Source organism: Eublepharis macularius, chromosome 6 (assembly GCF_028583425.1).
Source record: "Eublepharis macularius isolate TG4126 chromosome 6, MPM_Emac_v1.0, whole genome shotgun sequence".
In the NCBI taxonomy this organism is placed as follows: Eukaryota; Metazoa; Chordata; class Lepidosauria; order Squamata; family Eublepharidae; genus Eublepharis; species Eublepharis macularius.
Window position 1 is genome coordinate 112,537,883 of NC_072795.1, and position 18,778 is coordinate 112,556,660.

General features: G+C 46.5%; 1 protein-coding gene across 1 annotated transcript in view; it reads left to right on the top strand.

Annotated features, from left to right (window-relative positions):
• UNC5B (unc-5 netrin receptor B) overlaps positions 1-18,778 on the top strand; it is a 206,557-nt gene that overhangs the window by 150,492 nt on the left and 37,287 nt on the right. Inside the window, exon 3 of the mRNA XM_054983049.1 lies at positions 14,222-14,365. Coding sequence (XP_054839024.1) covers positions 14,222-14,365 — 144 coding nt within the window. The remainder of the gene's footprint in view (positions 1-14,221; positions 14,366-18,778) is intronic.

Consider the following 18,778-nt stretch of genomic DNA (forward strand, 5'->3'; position numbering starts at 1 on the left):
CACACCAGCTAAAGGGAACAGATGTGTTAGGTTGTGATTCAGAGAGGCAGTGGAGCAAAAGCGTGAGGTGGAGGTGTGTACTGTTAGTACTGAGGGAAACAAGTGTTTCATGTTAGTTGGAACATGCTGTTCATTTTCAGTCTTCCTGTGCAGTCCCACATTGGACTGCACATGCGCAGACCTGCCGATTTGGAGGGTTTTTAGCTGAAAATCCACTAGGGGGCGCCTTCGCCTTTTACTGCACGTGCGCAGCCACTTTCCGCTGAAAACAGCCCCTTGGGAAGCGGGGCGCCCCCTGCTACCCTCAGTTCCCCTTTTGCCGCCGTTGGAAGAAGTTCTAGCTGTTCAGTTTCAGATATATAGTTGTTTCTTCTTATCTTGGATTTGGATCAGTAATTAAAATGTCGGAGAAGGCTATGTTTAAGCACTGCACAAAATGCAACGCTAAATAGACGAAAACCGATGGGCGTTCTCTTTGTCTGATGTGTTTGGGGGAAGCTCACAATATTCAGTTGTGCAAACACTGCCTGAGCTTTACTGCCAAAGCCTAAGCAGAAAGAGATGGCTGTTTAAAGGCATCTTTGTGGCAGAGAGCTCTTGAGGCAGCGGAGCATTGGCAAAGACCAAAAAAAAATCCGTCCAGGCCATTGGTGCTGAAGCGTCAGAAACCCTCCTCAACTCCACGTCCCAGTACACTGGGCCCAGAGACACCTCGGAGTTGAGCACCATCGATCTCCCTCGAGGCTTCCAGTGTCCCAGATCCGAACTGATCAGGTTTGAAGACACCCTGGAGTCGAGCACCATCGATGTCGCTTGAGGTGTCCAGCCTCCCGGACCCGACCTGAGTGCACCAGCAGGTTGGACGGTGATTCTCACAAATGGTCTATAAAAGATTCTTATATAAACCCAGTATTTCTGAGGTGGGGTTTCCCGGACATAGATCTATTTGCATCAAGAGAAAACCGAAAGGCCAACTTATTTTGCTCAAGGGGAGGCCAGGGCTGTGGCTCTCTAAAAGATGCATTCCAAATTCACTGGTCAGGCCATTTTCCTACGCTTTCCCACTGATCTCGTTACTAACCAGGGTAGTAAGCAAAATCCAGACAGATGGTACAAGGGTGATTGTGATAGCACCATACTGGCCCAGACAACCCTGGTTCCATGGGCTAATGAGATTAAAGAATCAACTTCATCACTTACCCAAGGAGCCGGATCTCCTGTTTTGGAGGGGAGTCCTTAATCACGACATATCAAGACTCAAACTGATGGCGTAGCTAATAGTACCGGAGAAAAACTCACTGAGGGAGTAGCGCAGGTCATTCTGAACGCCAGACTGCCGACCAGACAATCGTATAGACTGAAATGGGAAAAATTCAAAACATGGGTAGAGAACAAAGACTTAAGTCCTACTGACTGTACATCAGCCACTGTTCTAGATTTTGCTGGACCTTAAACAGAGGTTTATCCAACTTGTCAATTAAGGTGTATCTGGCAGCAATTTCGGCATTTCATGCCCCAGTTGATAATGGAACAGTTTTCTCCCATTACACGTCCAAAATGTTTTTGAAGGGTTTGAACAACATGTTTCCACCCACCAAAAGAGTAGCGCCTCAGTGGTCACTTCAGTTGGTTCTGACAATACTCCTAGCAAAACTCTTTGAACCATTAGCAACGTGTCATTTGAGGTTATTGTCAATGAAGGCAGGGTTGCTAGTGGCCAGCACATCAGCGAGGAGGAGTGGACTAGCATCGTTAAGCGTTGAACCGCCCTTTCTGAAAGTTTACCCGGAAAAGATAGTATTAAGGACAAAATTGGACTTCTTACCAAAAGTCACATTGAAGTTTCATGTATCACAGGAAATTGTGTTACCTGTCTTCTTTCACAATCAATCAAATGAGGCAGAATAAGCCTTATACACCCTAGATGTCAGGAGAGTGATTCTGTTTTATATGGATCACACGAAAACCTTTAGGGTAGACTTTCAACTCTTTGTCTGCTTTTCTGGACCTAACAAGGGAAAAAAGCTAGTGCACAGACCATAGCAAGATGGGTGGTACAGGCGATAAGGTTGTGTCACGAAAACGCTAACTTACCTTGCCCCCTAGAAGTACATCCTCACTCTACCAGGTTGTAAGTGTCGTCGGCAGCGCTGCTCAGACGGTTTGCGATCCAGGACATCTGCAGAGCAGCGACGTGGTCACCAGCTGACACCTTCATTAAGCACTATGCCTTGGACATCCTTGACAGAAAGGAGGCAGCAGTGGGGGCAGCGGCCCTTCAATCAATCTTCCTATAAAGGAAAGCAAGATCCACCACCCAGGTAAATAGCTTGCTAAACTCCCACGTGGGACTGCGCAGGAAGACCGAGGATGAAAAACTGTGTTGCACTTAACCTGTAACTGTTGTTCATCGAGGTCTTCCGTGCAGGCACACATACCCTCCCTCCTTCCCCATGAATGCTCTTCTACTTACCTGGAGAGTACAGTGGCAAAAGAGGACTGAGGGTAGCAGGGTGCGCCCTGCCTCCCAAGGGGCTGTTTTCTGTAGGAAGCAGCCGTGCATGAGCAGTGGAAGTCAAGGGTGCCCCCTGGTGGATTTTCAGCTTTAAAAACCTCCGAATCAGCAGGCCTGTGCTTGCGCAGGCCTGTGTGCGCCTGCATGGAAGACCTCGATGAACAACAGTTACAGGTAAGTGCAACACTGTTTATATGCGTCACACACACACAACCAGATGGTAACCTACAAGTATTGGGAGGCACTCAGAACATGGGCTGGTGGGGGCGCTAATGGGAGAATCTGGGATTTTAGATAGCAGATACTTGAAGTTCAAGATGTATGCTAACATAAAACCGAATATTAAGGAATCAGCTTCTGCTCATCAGATATAGGGATCTCATTGAGCGTGTGCAAAAAATATCATTAATATACCTGTGTGAAGTTGCCCTGTCTGAAGTGCTGTTTTTATGTCCTAGTTTTCTATTTGTGACTTGGAGGTTGTTTGGTGATGATATCGCACACTTGGAGGGTAGAGGAGGTTAATATCCTCTACAAGGAGTATTCAGAAAAACCGCACAACTTTTTATCTCTTGACTGGATGTTTTCTGAAGCTGTGGCACCCTACCCAAAGAACTCCACACACACAATAATCATTTCTGAAATACAATTGTAGTTCAAAAGGTACTCAGTGTCCCAAAAGAAACAAGTGGTGTCCTCGGTTTGAGCTTTGGCTCTGCATGTTCTGGGTGAGCGCATTGCTCTTTGCCTCTCTCCCATGCCAACTTCAGTCTTGACCTGCACGTCCCTTATTTCCCTCCTGTGAGAATCTGTTCTATCAGTCCCTCTCCTTGGCCCCTTGGTTATTCCTTATTGAACTTCTGGTCTCCACATCAGAGCTCAACTGATAGCTGAGTCTGAGAAGAAAATGAGAACACTATATGGACAGGATAAATATAATGCACATTATGGACAGGGCTAAACTACACTACAGACTGTGACTAATTTAGCAGACATTTCCTCTAGCTGGGTGATTAAGGGAAATTATAGTTCAATGAAGGGAGAGGCAGGAATCACTGAAGATTCTCAGCAGCTACAGTTCCTTCTTTGAGGGAAAGTTAGGACAGCGATATAAAGCTGATTGAGGCTTGTAGTTCATAGTTTATGTATACCCTGTAGATGCAGCAACTGCAACAGAATTAACAGGATCAGTGTAGATAAGAGAATTAGTTTGTAATCCAACAGTTTCTACACACAGCAAGTCACTGGTCAGGACTTGGAAAATCAATCAACAGTTCAGAGGCATACCATTTATCCATACCATTTCTCCGTAGGGTGGGCCACTCCTGTTAGTTTAGAATTTCAACAGTGGCTTTGAAGTGTAATGAGACAGATTTTTTGGACCTGTTCTTATTAATCAGATGGCATCTTCCAAGACCCCACAAAGTAATTTGAAATGGCAGCCATTTAATGGAGTCAAATCCCTTACTCATCTCCACCCACCATATTCATTAAAGCTGCCGCCATCTTTATTGACAGCATAAACATCCTCAGTCCTTTTAGCACCGTCATTAGACACCGGGCTTCCTCCTCCTCAAATGAAACACAGTTGACATAATGAGAAAGCAAAGGAAACAGTTGCTTTAACTGCCACCCTATCCATTCCACTCTTCATTTGTAGACAATTGGCAGCGAGGTTTTACTATATTAAGGCAATAAGATTAAAACACATGCTTATGTGCCTTGCTGAACCAAGACTGTGATTTTTAATGTGACAGAGAAGCGATTAAGGTTGTGCTAAAACAGAAGGCATAATGGGCCAAGGCTTCGTCCGCAGTAATAGCGGCACTTTGGTAGAAAGAGCTGAACATAGCTAATAGCTCTGTCAGAGCTTTCTCCACTGGGAGGCTCTGGATTGCTCTGCCACAAGGGGAAGTTCATTTGACCCCAAGTAGCCTCTTTTATCACTTGAGGAGTTGCCTTTTTAACATAAATATCTGTAATGCTGAGCCTACCACCCTGTTCCCTTCATATGGTCTAAAATTCTCACTTCCCTCCATTTGCGGCTTTCTTTCTGAAACTACCTCTTTTCATCCTTGTATTTTAAGGGACTAAAATGCTTCCCATTATCACCCCTATTTTTACTTTGAACATTTTCTCACAAATGTATCTTTTCCCCAGGCCATAAAAATACCTTCAAGACTCCATCCTGTGTGTGTATATGTGTGTTTTAATTTACTAAAATGGCACTGTGTAGTTTAGCGGTGCTGTAGTTTGAAGAAAACCTGGCCCAGTTGAAGACTTCGCTATTTAAAGGGACAGTGAGTCTTCTCTCACACACAAGTTTCTCCTGGACTGTGTGATTTCTGGGTCACAGCTGGGTTCAAGCACAGCTCCCTGGCAGTTTAAGAGACTTAGTGGGAAAAGAATTTTAAAAAGAAGCCTCTTCTGTGTATGTGTATGTGGGGGGGGGGGGTGCGAAAACCAGATGCAAAGGAGGAAAGGGCCTTTGTAATATTTCACCATGAATTTCAATGTTTTAGAGGAAATTTTTTTGTAGGTTTGATTTGTCATGGAGGGCTGAGTATTTAATGAAATTCCCAGCTAAAGGTACAGGAATCCTATAGTCCAATGTCAGACTGTGGCTAGACAATGTCCTTCCTACAGGTTCTCCTCTACAAGCAAACAAGAGTCCATTGTTTGAATAAGGAAACTTTACTGCAGAAATGGTTCATTATAGTCCACTGTCCTGAATAGGAGATTCAGGATGGTACAAGAGCATTGTTACCAATGAAGGGCAAAGCATGAGGTACAAAGTAACAGTTCCCAGCTGAACCAGCCTCCCCCCACAGTTCTCAAAACAACATCTTTCAGTCTTGGGAAGGTGGACTCTCCCAAGGCCAATCCTGGGTGGAACGGTGTTAGACAAAACAATCTCGTCCGGTGAGAAGTCTGCTTGGGAACGGGTGCACCTGTGGGGAAAGCACTTAAACACTAGAAGCATTAGAAAATTGAGTCAGTACAGTTCATATACACACTGAACCTGACATTCTGCCCCCCTTAAAATAAATCCCCCCCAGGTTTAGATGGGTAGCGAGTATGAAAAGCTTTGGTTAATCTAGGAGCATGAACATGTACAGAGTTCACCCACTCATCGAACCCAGAGTCAAAGTCCTTCCATCTGATGAGGTAAAACAGCTGATTGCGTTTGATTTTAGAGTCCAGAATTTGCTGTACCTCATAGTGTATTTGGTCATCTATCAATGTTGGGATGGGTGGAGCTTTGACGTGCCATTTATCGTCTGATGGAGCCTTCTTCAACAGACTGACGTGGAATGTATCATGAACATGGCGCAGATTTTTGGGCAAATTTACAGCAACGGTCACTTTGTTGATCACTTTGCGCACTGGAAAAGGTCCAAGGAACTTTAATGCCAGTTTGCGGCTGATTTGTGCTAGTTTTAAATTCTTGGTGGAAATATAAACATGATCCCCAGGTTGTAAATCCCATTCGGCCGCACGGTGGCGATCGGCATACTTTTTGTAATCCTGTTTGGCTTTCTCGAGGTGTTTTTTGATGAGAGTCCATTGTTGGGCAGCCTCCCCCCACCATGAAGAGACATCTGGCGACGTTGAGGAGAAGGAAGGGGGAGCGTCCAACGGAAAAGGGTTAAAGTGGGCCCCATACACAATTTTGAAAGGGGCCTCTCCTGTAGAAGCATGTACACTGTTGTTGTACGAAAACTCTGCTAGAGGGAGGAGATCCACCCAGTTATCTTGTTGGAAGTTGATGTAGCAACGAAGGAATTGTTCTAAGATTTGATTAGTTTTTTCCGACTGCCCGTCGGTTTGAGGATGGTGGCTTGAACTGATTCCTTGTTCAATATTTAACATTTGCAAAAGCTCCCGCCAGAAGTTGGCAACGAATTGTCCGCCGCGATCCGAAATTACCTTGGACGGAAAAGAATGTAATTTTACAATGTGTTTTAAGAATAGATCTGCCAGTTTTCGAGCAGTGGGGATAGTGGTACATGGAATGAAATGGGCTTGTTTGGAAAACAGATCTACGACTACTAAAATGCAGTTATGTCCTTTGGAAACTGGTAAATCGGTGATAAAGTCCATGGAGATCGTTTCCCAAGGTCTGCTGGGCGTTTCCAATGGTTGTAGTAGACCCGGAGGTTTCCCCTTGCGGGTTTTGGCGCTGAGGCAAATGGGGCAGGAGGCTACGTATTGGGAAATGTCTTTGCGCATGCCCAGCCACCAGAACTGCCGTTGTATTAAGTGTAACGTTTTCAAGTATCCATAGTGTCCGGCGGTGGGGGCATCATGACACCGCTGTAAGACCTCTTTTCGCAGACTGTCGGGTACATAAAATCTGTTTCCTGATAACCAATCCCCCTGTGGGGATTGTTTCAGTTTGGATTTGGGCGCCTTATCCCCCTCCTCCTCCACCTCGGCCTTAAGTTTCGATTTCCATTCCTGGCTGTGCGGAAGGGGTTGGCTTGCGCGGCTGCGTGTAGTTACCACGCCTCCCAATTGCGTAGGTGAGAAGACTGTATCTATAGTCTCCTCCCGTTTGCTCTTATGTTGGGGCATGCGCGATAGGGCGTCCGCTAGAAAGTTAGTTTTGCCCGGGAGGTAATTCAAAGTGAAATTGAATTTGGAGAAAAATTCTGCCCACCGCAATTGCTTGGCATTCAATCGGCAAGGGCTTCGGAGGGCCTCTAGATTTTTATGATCTGTCCAAACCTCAAATGGGTGGCGTGCCCCTTCCAACCAATGCCGCCAGTTCGTAAGGGCGGCTTTTACTGCAAAGGCTTCCTTCTCCCACACATTCCAATTTCTTTCCGCATCAGAAAACTTTCTCGATAGGAATGCACAAGGCCGAAGCTTCCCGTCCTCCCCCTTCTGCAATAAGACTCCTCCAATTGCAGTATCGCTGGCGTCGACCTGCACTATGAAGGGGTAGTTTTCATCGGGGTGGCAGAGAATGGGTTCTGTTACGAATTGCTGTTTTAAGCCTTCAAAGGCTGTTTGGCACTCGGGTGTCCATAGCAATTTGGAGGAGGGTTTTTTCGCTTGGTCCCCTTTATCCTTGGTTTTTAACAATTCCGTTAGGGGAAGCGTGATCTGTGCGAAATTTGCAATAAATTCCCTATAGAAGTTGGCAAATCCCAAGAAAGATTGCAATTCTTTACAGGTAGTGGGAGTTTGCCATTCTTGGATCGCCCGTATTTTGGCTGGATCCATTTTTAAGCCTTCTTGGGATATACAATAACCAAGGTAAGTGAGTTCAGTCTTATGGAATTCGCATTTAGACAGTTTGATGGGCAGTTTGTTATTCATTAAGGTTGCCAGGACTTTTTGAACCAATTGTACATGATCCTCCTCTGATTCTGAATAAATTAACACATCATCAAGATACACCACCACTCCTTTATATAGGAATTCATGCAGTACTTCATTTATCATGGACATGAATACAGATGGGGCTCCAGTTAATCCAAAAGGCATAACTAAGTATTCATATTGTCCGAGGGGTGTATTAAACGCGGTTTTCCACTCATCCCCAGCTTTGATACGAACATGGAAGTAAGCATCTTTCAAATCTAATTTTGTAAAGATCTTACCTTGGGCCACGACGTTGAGAAGATCTCGGACGAGTGGGATGGGGTAGGCATTGTTGGTTGACACAGCATTAAGTCCTCTAAAGTCCGTGCATAGCCGATGTCCTCCGTCTTTCTTCTTTACGAAAAGTACTGGTGCTGCGTGGGGACTATTGGCTGGACGGATGAACCCCCTCTGGAGATTGGTGTCGATGAATTTTCTAAGTTCTTCCCATTCATAAAGACTCATAGGGTAGAGACGGCCTTTTGGTAGTGAGGCTCCCGGTAAAATTTCCACTGCACAATCGGTCCATCTGTGCGGGGGCAGGGTATCGGCTTCTTCTTCAGAGAAAGCCGGTAAGTAGGACCAATAATATTCGGGTATTTGGTTTATTTCTTCCTGTGTAAGGAGAGCTTTCTCGGTGTGGATTGGATTGGTACCCCAGTTTTGATTCCATTGATGGTTTTCGCAGTTGGCGTGGCTGAAGGTGATGCTTCCTTCTGCCCAATTTATATAGGGGTTATGATCGCATAGCCACTTACTGCCCAGAATTAACGGGTATTTGGCCGTGGTGCTAATAACGAAAGATCTTTTTTCCCAGTGTTGGCCCATGCCCGTCACCACCGGGATTGTTTCCGTGGTGACGGGGTTCATATTGGTGCCATCCATTTGTTCGAAAATGACTGGGTTTTGTAATTCCCGCACTGGTAATACTAGTCCATTGACCAGGGCTGGGGCAATGATGTCTCTAGAGCAGCCTGAGTCAATTAAGGCTTGTACGCGGATGTGCATCTTCCTTTCAGGGTTTAACAAAGTCACTGGTATGAATAATATGGACCCGTGCGGCCGGTCCCTAGTTGGGACGGGTCGAGAGTGGATCTGCCGTTTGGGCCCTTTCACGACAGATCCATTTCGTTTCCCGACTGGGGGCTTTCCGGACTCTCTTCTACATTTAAGGTAGTGGGGTCATATTCCATGAGTTCTTCCGCTTCTAACCCTCTGTCTGGGGCATTTCGTTGGGAAGTGCCGCGACCCCTACCCGATCTGGGAGCTGGTGTTGGGCGTTGCGATGTGGGAGACGGAGCAGGGGTTGGACGCCGTAATTGGAGCGGAGGTCTTTGCACAGGCCTGTAAGGGCATTGTGCTGCAAAGTGGCCAGCTTGCCCGCATTGCAAGCACAAGCCTTGTTGCCATCTAGCATCTCTCGCTCCTCGGGTAGCATATCCAGCGCCTCGTCCTCCCTTCTGCAAAGTCAAGGGCCGTCTTTGTCCTGATTGTTGTTGTTGCTCAACTAATCGGACTTCTAATATACGATTCTCAACTTCGCAGGTTAGTTGAATCCATCCTAACAGCGTAGGAGGATTGTCTTGCATGAGAGCCCTGTCCAGAAGCCTCGGGTTTAGCCCTTGTTTAAACAGTATTATTTTGGTGGATTCCTCACACCTAGGGCATTTGGCGGCCAGCTGTCGGAATTTTGTAACATAGTCTCTTGCCGACATGCTGCCTTGCTTAAGAGCTTGCAATTCTGTTCTGGCTCTGGTCTCTTCTAAGGGGTCTTCATATTGCGCCCTTATAGCATCCACCAACCCTTGTAAGGTATTGAGTTCTGGGGCCCCAACATTGTATAGTCCTACGTACCAGTCTGCCGCTTTGCCCTGGAGCCGTGAACCGAGATGTTCGATCTGGCTGGCCTCATTTCCGAATAGATGTCCCCATCGATTGAAGAACTGTACCACTTGTACTAGGAAAAATCCCAACTTGGAGGGATCTCCGTCAAAAGTGGCTTCCAGTTTCACCCAGCCCATCGGAAGATCTTGCCTTGGGGGCGGTGTAGGGTAATAGTCCAGCGGAGCATTTAATTGGGGTTGCGGCGTGATAAGAGGTTGCTGGGGTGGTGGGGGTAGTTGGGGCCAGGGTTGCGGCGGCAGTAATGGCTGCCCGGGACCCCCCGGCTGCGGCGTCAGATGCGGGGCCGGTTGTATTGGAGGGGGCCTCACTGGTTGGGTTGGCGGAGGTATTACCGGTTGAGCTGGCGGCGGCCGTACCGGTTGGGTTGGGGGTGGCCGAACAGGTTGGGCCAGAATTGGCCGCTGGGGCGCGGGTCGGTGCGGTCGAAGAGGGGGAGGCCTTACCGGTTGATCGGGAGGTGGTAACACCGGCTGTTGTGGTGGTATTTGTTGAGGTCGGAGCGGGAGGGGCCGCTGCGGCGAGGGCCTGATCGGTGCTGGGCCACGCGGGCTTGCCCCTCCCGGCGTCGGTAATCTCGGACCCGGGAGTTGCCCTCGGGGTACGATCTGCAGTGGTTGATCCCCCCCTGGGGGTTGTTGTACAGGAGTCGTTGTCGGCGGTTGGAGTGGTGTCTCCCCCCTTGGATGAGCTGGAGGTTCTTCTAGCTGATCCGGTTGGACGACTATCGGAGAAGTTGGAGGGGGTATTACCGGAGCTTCTGTCGGGCGGGTTGGCTCTTCTCCGTTCCCTCTTGGGACATCGGTTGGAGTGTCCCCGGGATCCGGGTCTTCGTCCGTCTTAGGGATCTCCTTTAGAGTCTCTCCAGGGCAGGGCTCCCCCTCTTCCTCCGATTCTGAGGCATCGTCAGGGCACTGGCTATCGGAGCAGGAATCCCCTTCACCTCCCGTCCCTGGGTTGTCCAAGGGCTGCGGCTGCAACGGGGCGGGCTCCCTCGGGTTAGAAATAACGCTTTATAAGGTAGCTATTTGTATAGCCATCTCTTCGGGTGATGGTCTCTCTCCCGCCACCATTAATGAGAGTAGATGTATAGCATGAGCTAGGCTTTCTTCCATATCGACTAACCTAGCTTCTAGCAATTGCATTCTGCTTGGACCTGGTTGGTCCGTCGTGGAATCCCCGGCAGCAGCAGCCAACGGGGTATTCGGCCTCCAAGGTGGAGGGTCTCCTTGATCGTCTTGCGATCTCGCCGCTAGAATTCCTTTGGCCAGTCCAGTAACTGCCGTAATGCCGGAATCCACAGCCAGGGTACGGGTTTGCATCTGTACCCAACTTTGCTCGGAAATCTCTGGTTGCTCCGTCCACGGAGTGAGTTCCGAATAATCCCAACTTAGGACGCCGCGACGGGACGTTTCCCATTCTATCTGTTCGGTCGTCCTATTCCAAAACAGCCAGGGTTGGCTACTGTCCAGTTCAGGGACTGTTTCTAGGCTTCGGCGCCCATCCATGGGTAACGAATGGAGCACCCCACTGGCCCTGCGCTCTCTCGTTTCTCGGGGTCTGGGTCCCCACTCCGAGGGTGTGGGTACCGAGAACAAAGGTAGGGTGGTGGCCGTCGGCTTTTCACCTACACTGTCGAGATCAATGAGAGGAGGGGTGGTAGTTGAAGCTCCGTTCCCTGCTGGTGCAGGGCCTTGAGGTTGCAACTGTTGATCGCCGGGAGAAGCATACGGATCAAACAAAGGATCCCTGTTCGGGACTGCTTTGGATTCCGATGAGCCCGGCTTAGACATGATTGGTAACAAAATGTCAGACTGTGGCTAGACAATGTCCTTCCTACAGGTTCTCCTCTACAAGCAAACAAGAGTCCATTGTTTGAATAAGGAAACTTTACTGCAGAAATGGTTCATTATAGTCCACTGTCCTGAATAGGAGATTCAGGATGGTACAAGAGCATTGTTACCAATGAAGGGCAAAGCATGAGGTACAAAGTAACAGTTCCCAGCTGAACCAGCCTCCCCCCACAGTTCTCAAAACAACATCTTTCAGTCTTGGGAAGCTGGACTCTCCCAAGGCCAATCCTGGGTGGAACGGTGTTAGACAAAACAATCTCGTCCGGTGAGAAGTCTGCTTGGGAACGGGTGCACCTGTGGGGAAAGCACTTAAACACTAGAAGCATTAGAAAATGGAGTCAGTACAGTTCATATACACACTGAACCTGACATATGTGGGGGGGGGGGTGCGAAAACCAGATGCAAAGGAGGAAAGGGCCTTTGTAATATTTCACCATGAATTTCAATGTTTTAGAGGAAATTTTTTTGTAGGTTTGATTTGTCATGGAGGGCTGAGTATTTAATGAAATTCCCAGCTAAAGGTACAGGAATCCTATTCCTCTTTCTATTGGGTTCGAAAGGGGAGAATACATGAAGTTGGGGGAGAGACAGGGCTCAGCAGAAGAGCATTCTGGTTTGCATGCAAAATGCCCCAGGTTCAGTCCCTGGCATCTTCAGTTAAAAGGGCCCTGTGGAAGGTGACGTGAAAGAGCTCCGCCTGGAAAACTGCTGCTGGTCAGAGTAGATAGTAGTGACTTTGAAAGACCTATAGCTTCATGTGCCTGATGCTTTTGGGGCTATTGGTCCAGCTAATCCACCACTCTTTGATTTGCAGCAGTTATCCAAGGGGTCAGGATTCATTCCCAGCCCCCTGTGTGGTATCTTTTAAAACCAAAGATCGCAAGGATTGAAACTTGGACCTTCTGTATGCAAAACCAGGGCTTTTTTTCAGGGGGAACGCGGGGGAACGGAGTTCCGGAACCTCTTGGAAATGGTCACATGGCTGGTGGCCCTGCCCCCTGATCTCCAGACAGAGGGGAGTTTAGATTGCCCTCTGCGCCGCTCAGCGGTGTGGAGGGCAGTCTAAACTCCCCTCTGTCTGGAGATCAGGGGGCGGGGCCACCAGCCATGTGACCATTTTCTCTGAGGGCAACCCACTGAGTTCCACCACCTCTTTTCCCAGAAAAGAAGCCCTGTGCAAAACATATGTCCTACTCCAGAGCTGTGCCTCCATTCCTGAGTATCTACTGCTAAATTTAGAGCGGGAGATAAAGGAGCTGCAGCTGCTTTTACCTGATCCACCCTGGGACTTTTTTTTTCTAACTCTTCTTCCACCTACCTCATAGCAAGCATGACTACCCATTGGCCACATATGAGGCAGGAAAGTGTGTGTGGGGGGGGGGTGCGGGAAGGACCAGAGAATGCTGACGTGGCTGTGAAAGTGTATTACAAGGTTAAACTCTCGTTCCTTGGGTTTCAGCCTAGCGCTGCTCCTTGCGAGGGGTTGTGGGAGCAACATGGGTGTTCTGTGAGTGAGACGTGACAGCAGCGGGGAGGTGCTGTTTGTCACTCGGCTCGGCTGTATGTAGAGGGTGGGTTGGTGCTTCCTAGGAATCCTCTATACAGCAAGATTTTCTCATTTAAACCCCGTCCATTAATTCTTTGCTGCAGTCTGATCTTGAGGAACTTGTGGAAGTGGAAGCCAGTTAATTTTCTGTGTCCTGAGGGGTCGTCAAACTGTTTTGCAGAGAGTAGGAAGGACAGTGAATTGGATTCTGCACCTGTGCCTCTAACATGCAGAAATGTGTTAGATGAAGCTTTTGTCATTGATTTGTCTCTGCAAATAAAAGTTTCATCTGCTGAATTCTGAGTGCTGGACTGTTGATAAAGGCCGAGGAATAGCACTCTTCTTCTTTTTAAAATTTTTAATTTGATAACCAAATGCTACTTGGTCAAAACAAAGATTGGGGGCTGCTGCTTCTTAGGTGACATGGTTTTTTAAGAGATGTGAAAACATGAAACGGAAGGGTGTCTCTTTCTGAGGAATGTCACAAAGCTGTGTGACTTCTTTTGGGCAGACATGCCAGTTGCCCGTCCTCATCTTGCTTTTATGCCTTTGCACAATGTCTTCCCAAAGCAGCTATGGAGATCAGAGTATTTGTACCCCCGGCCTGTGGGAGACTCTTCTGCTGAACATCAGAATAAGTGCCTCTATTTTTGTGGCCCCATCGTGGCACCACAAAGACCTGGCACAAGTTCAGACAAGAGCCGTATGCCCTGAGGGATGGAACTTGCTTGGCTGAGCTCAGTCTGTGATTAAATGAAGTTCAGTTAACACAAACTAGCTAGACTGGGAGGCGCTCGCTTTAGATAGCAGTGGGGGATCTGTACAGAGAAGCCATGAATGCTCTGTACTGTCGGGCTTTGTTTCCATTGTGCAACATCACCATTTTTCTTCAATCTTTCATTTGCTGTGGATATGTTTTTTTCACTTTGAAACAAACTTCATTTCATACGTCCCGAAAGTTGCTGGATTATGTGCCCTCTGGCTCACTCCTATAACGATTCTTTTTGTGTGTTTTATGTTCTGTGGTTCCAGGGCTCCTTGTAAAAGAAGTCCAAATCGAAGTCTCTCGGCAACAGGTAGAGGAACTCTTTGGCTTGGAAGACTACTGGTGTCAGTGTGTGGCATGGAGCTCTGCCGGGACCACCAAAAGCCGAAGGGCTTATGTCCGGATAGCATGTAGGTCTTTAATACATTTGTCATCTTTCACTTGGGCCCTTTTAAAATCCATGCCATGTACTCAGCCAGGTTTTGGGTCCGTATGGGGAGGGGGGGGGATACCAAGTATTACCACACTGGAACCAGTTTATATTTGCACACCATTATAAGAAGTATTTGTCCATGTGCGTGTGAGGAATTAGGGCGGGGTAGGGATACCCTTATTGGAAGGAAGAACTTGATATTAAATATTGCTTATTGAGCTTTTACTGAAAATGAACATGAACAAGGTCAATGAAAAGGGGTCTAATCGTGACTAATCTAAGAAAACTGGCATTGGTCACTCTGCTTGGATTGGTTATAATCAGATGAAATACTCCTTCTCCCATCTGGGAGGCAGAGAGGGCCTTGGCTTAGTGACACAGCGCCACCCTTTGCCTGTGAAAGGTCTCGTTTCAGTCCCCAGCGTCTCCGATGAAAGATCTTCAATAGTTGGTAAAGATATTTTGCTCCGCCCTGGCGAGCTGATGTTAATCAAAGACGAGGATGCTATTGAGCTGGTGGATCAGTGGTATGATCGGTATAAGGAAAGGTTATATGTTTATATATATTTACACACTAAAATCTGTATCTTACTTCCCTCCTGCTTTAGTGTATCACTCTTGAGAAAGGGTGACAGTAACTTGAATTTGTTTTACTGGTACCGTCTGTCTCAGGGGCGGGGGGCGGGGGGGAGTTGAAGCAGAAAATGGGAGGTAACGTTTTGGCCACATTCTTACTGCTGCTTCTTACTGTCTCCTAAGGCAGCGATGTGAGACTTCTAGTTACTTGTCTTTGTAATATAAAAAACTTCAACATCCATTTGACATAACTATGACCATGCATTAATTGGTTAGAAGAGCAGTGACATCTTTAAAGACCAACAAGATTTCCAGGGTATAAGCTTTCAGGAGTCAAAGCTCCCTTCTTCAGGAACTCTGACTTTCAAAAGCGAATACCCTGGAGAATTTGTTTGTCTGTAAGGTGTCACTCTACTCGAATCTTGCTGCTCTATTGCGGGCCAACACAGCTGTCCACCTCAGCCTATCAATTGATTAAGCTCTCTCTTTGGAGGAGAAAGCTAGAATAACAGTTGGATGTTCTCAGGCCTCTAGTGTCTCTCCCTTTGATTGCCAACACTGATGCCAAATAATTTAATATTCTTGAGTGCTCCTAAGGTATGCCTCAAAATTCCAGAGTATACATTCAGCTTGGAGTTCTGCAATTTCCCTTAGCTGTGGAGTTCACAAACAGTCAATTACAACTAATGTTTGGGCAGCATTATCAGTAAATTGTCATATTCAAAATTATGGAACGATGGTGCAGAGCAAGTATTCCCTATGGTTAGACCAACTCTACTGAATGAGCTATTGTCTCATGTATGTTTTTCACTCTTCAGCATTCCCATATGCTGTTTTTTAAACTGGGAGACCGAATAGATCACACATTCCTAGAATGGGAGTAAAATTAAGGAACTAGATATATAGAATGGTATGAAATGGAACTTTCTCCTTGTCCACATTTAATAAAAAATTACTTTGGAAGGAAAATATGCATTTGACTGGAGCAGTGGCATGGAGGCAGGGAGTTTAACCCTCTCCTCCACATGTAGTTTTTCACAATCAAAAGAGCCCTCCCCATGCTGGAATTATTTTGAGTAAAAACATGGCTGGCAAGGAAAAGGTTAAGCATCCTCTTCCAACCTACCATTGCTCTACTCCTGATAGCAACCTCCTGAGACTCCTTCTCATTTTAAAAAATATATGTATTTGCGGAAAGTCAGTGACTCTGCCTGTCATCAGTAGTTTGGCCTTAAAAAACTTCTCTCTCGTGTTCAGCAGTTCCCCATCCCTACATCTGATCCTTGTCACCTCCCGTTTGTTCCAGCCTATGTTCTTCTACATGTCTTGTCAAAACATTCCTACAGCGCCATCCCAAGCAGAGTCTGCACCCTTCTAAGCCCATAGGTCTCAGTGGATTAGAAGGGTGTTAACTTGATTTAGGATGACATTCTGAGCTCTGAAATCAGTCTGAGGCTTGAAATGTTTAAGAAAAGTCTGTAAGAATTGCCACACAAGGTCCAGTTAGTTCAGTGTTGTTTCTCGTAAAAGCCGCTAGATACCTCTGGGAAGCTCACACAGAGGCTGTCATGTGCTGGCCTTCCCCTGTTGTTTCCCCCTAACATCCGGTGCTCAAATGTATGTTGGCTTTGGGCATATGAATTCCATTTAGCTAACATGGCTAACCGTGGTTGATGGCTGTGTCTTCTATGAATCTGGCTGATCTGCAGGCCACTTAAACTAGTGATCAGTGCTATGTCTCAGTGGTAGAAAACACATCTTGAGAAGGAAGGCATGTAAATTGAGCCCGTGTGTTGAACTAGTGAGCTGCCCAGAGACACAGAGAGGAATCCAACTCAAGCCTGCTTGATAGGGCTTATTTCCATGAAAGCTTCCTGAGGCTGCGCTGTTAGGTGTTCTTAATATATCATTGTTTATGGTCTGAGGGGTTGTGGGTCACCTAAATTACACTCTTGAATGTGTCTATAGCTTTCATATTACATTCATAGATCCAGAGGAGTTAGCCGTGTTAGTCTGTAGTTGCAAAATAGTAAAGAGTCCAGTAGCACGTTTAAAACTAACCAACTTACTTGTAGCACAGCTCTCTTCATCAGATGAGATGTACTATATTACATTCATGTTTCATCAGCCCCGTGGTGCACAGTGGTAAGCTGCAGTACTGCAGCCCGAGCTGTGCTCACGACCTGCTCACGACCTGCTCACGACCTGGCAGAAGCCAAGTTCCGGTAGCCAGCCGGCTCAAGGTTGACTCAGCCTTCCATCCATCCGAGGCTGGTAAAATGAGTACCCAGTTTCCTGAGGCTAAAGTGTAGATGACTGGGGAAGGCAATGGCAAACCACCCCGTAACAAAAAGTCTGCCAAGAAAATGTCGTGATGTGACGTCCCCCCATGGGTCAGTAATGATGACTCAGTGCTTGAGGGGACTACCTTTTTCATCAGTTAGTACATTTTCTGTTAAACAGATTTCTGTGACTCTTAAGTAAAAGGAAGTTACCTCCAAAGGATAGAGCAGGTAATTGAGCTGCCATTGTGATCATGCAAACAGACTTTACATAATCCAGCACATTTGTGGATATCCTTATCTTGATACCATATTACAAAGTGTGTATTTTAAGAAACAGATTTCTGCTTGATATTCCTCCCCCTAGTTTAATTTTTAAATTTATGTTATTAATAATCTGCCTTTCCCACTGAGACTAAAGGTCGTGCTTCCAAACAGAAATGCTGCATATGTAAACTGGGCTAGTACCTGGTGGAGAAAACATTTTAATTCTTACATTATGTTATAATTAGTTGTTCAAGGTATATTAGCAAGTGAAGATACTGAGCTCCCACAGATAACACTGTGATAGATTTAATCAGTGTAGACCCCATCTCATAAAACAAGATAGCAAATTGTCATAACTGTCATCACCATAATCATTTTCAAAAATAATTTCTTTTGACCCCCATTTATTTTCTGTGGAAAGTGTTGGCAAAATTGCTTGACAGCATTTCCTATGGTGTATAGAGCCACCTACTGGTGAATGTGGGGATTTGTTTTCTCATGTGGCCATTTAGCTAGTTCTGTTTTGTATTGGTGTGACACAAAAGTTGTATTTCATTCTAGGTCCTCTCTAATTTACGTGCTCATAGGTGAAGATATTCATCTTCTATGTGGACCTACAGAATTCAGAATATTTTGAGAAAGATTCTGAGATGGGGAAGAGAGAGAAGGCTGGGGGAATAGAGTTACCAAGGTTAGGGGGACCAAATTAATTAATTAATTAATTAATTTTTAAAAATTTTATTTATAATCCACTCTCCCTGCAATGGGCTCAGAGTGGAGCACAAGATATATCCTAATAATAGAATAAAACATAGTACTATAAAACAAGGATAAAATATCTATAATTCAGATTACTTAAAAACAGCAGCGCACATATTGTACAACCCGTTGAAACAGAGCCCGTGGGGCCAGGTAGCCAACTGCAAATGGACAGCAATGGCAGGAGGCCGGTTAGATGACCTGTCTGCCTCAACCGTCAAACAGTAACAAATCCATGGGGCAGGGTGGCCAGCTACCAGATGAATACAAAATCTGGGGGGACATATGCCCCCCCCCTTATGGCAGGAGGCCATTTGTTCAAATAATTGGGGCCAGGGTAGAAGTCCCTTAATTTAATCCACAAGTCCCATGCCGGTGGGCCTCGATTTTATCCCTTCTCACCAGTCCTCATATGCCCCACCTCTAGCTCTGTTCCTCCAGGGTGCTATAGGAATTATTCATATAGAATATGTTAAAATATGGAGAAAAGTAGGGAGGAGTTTACC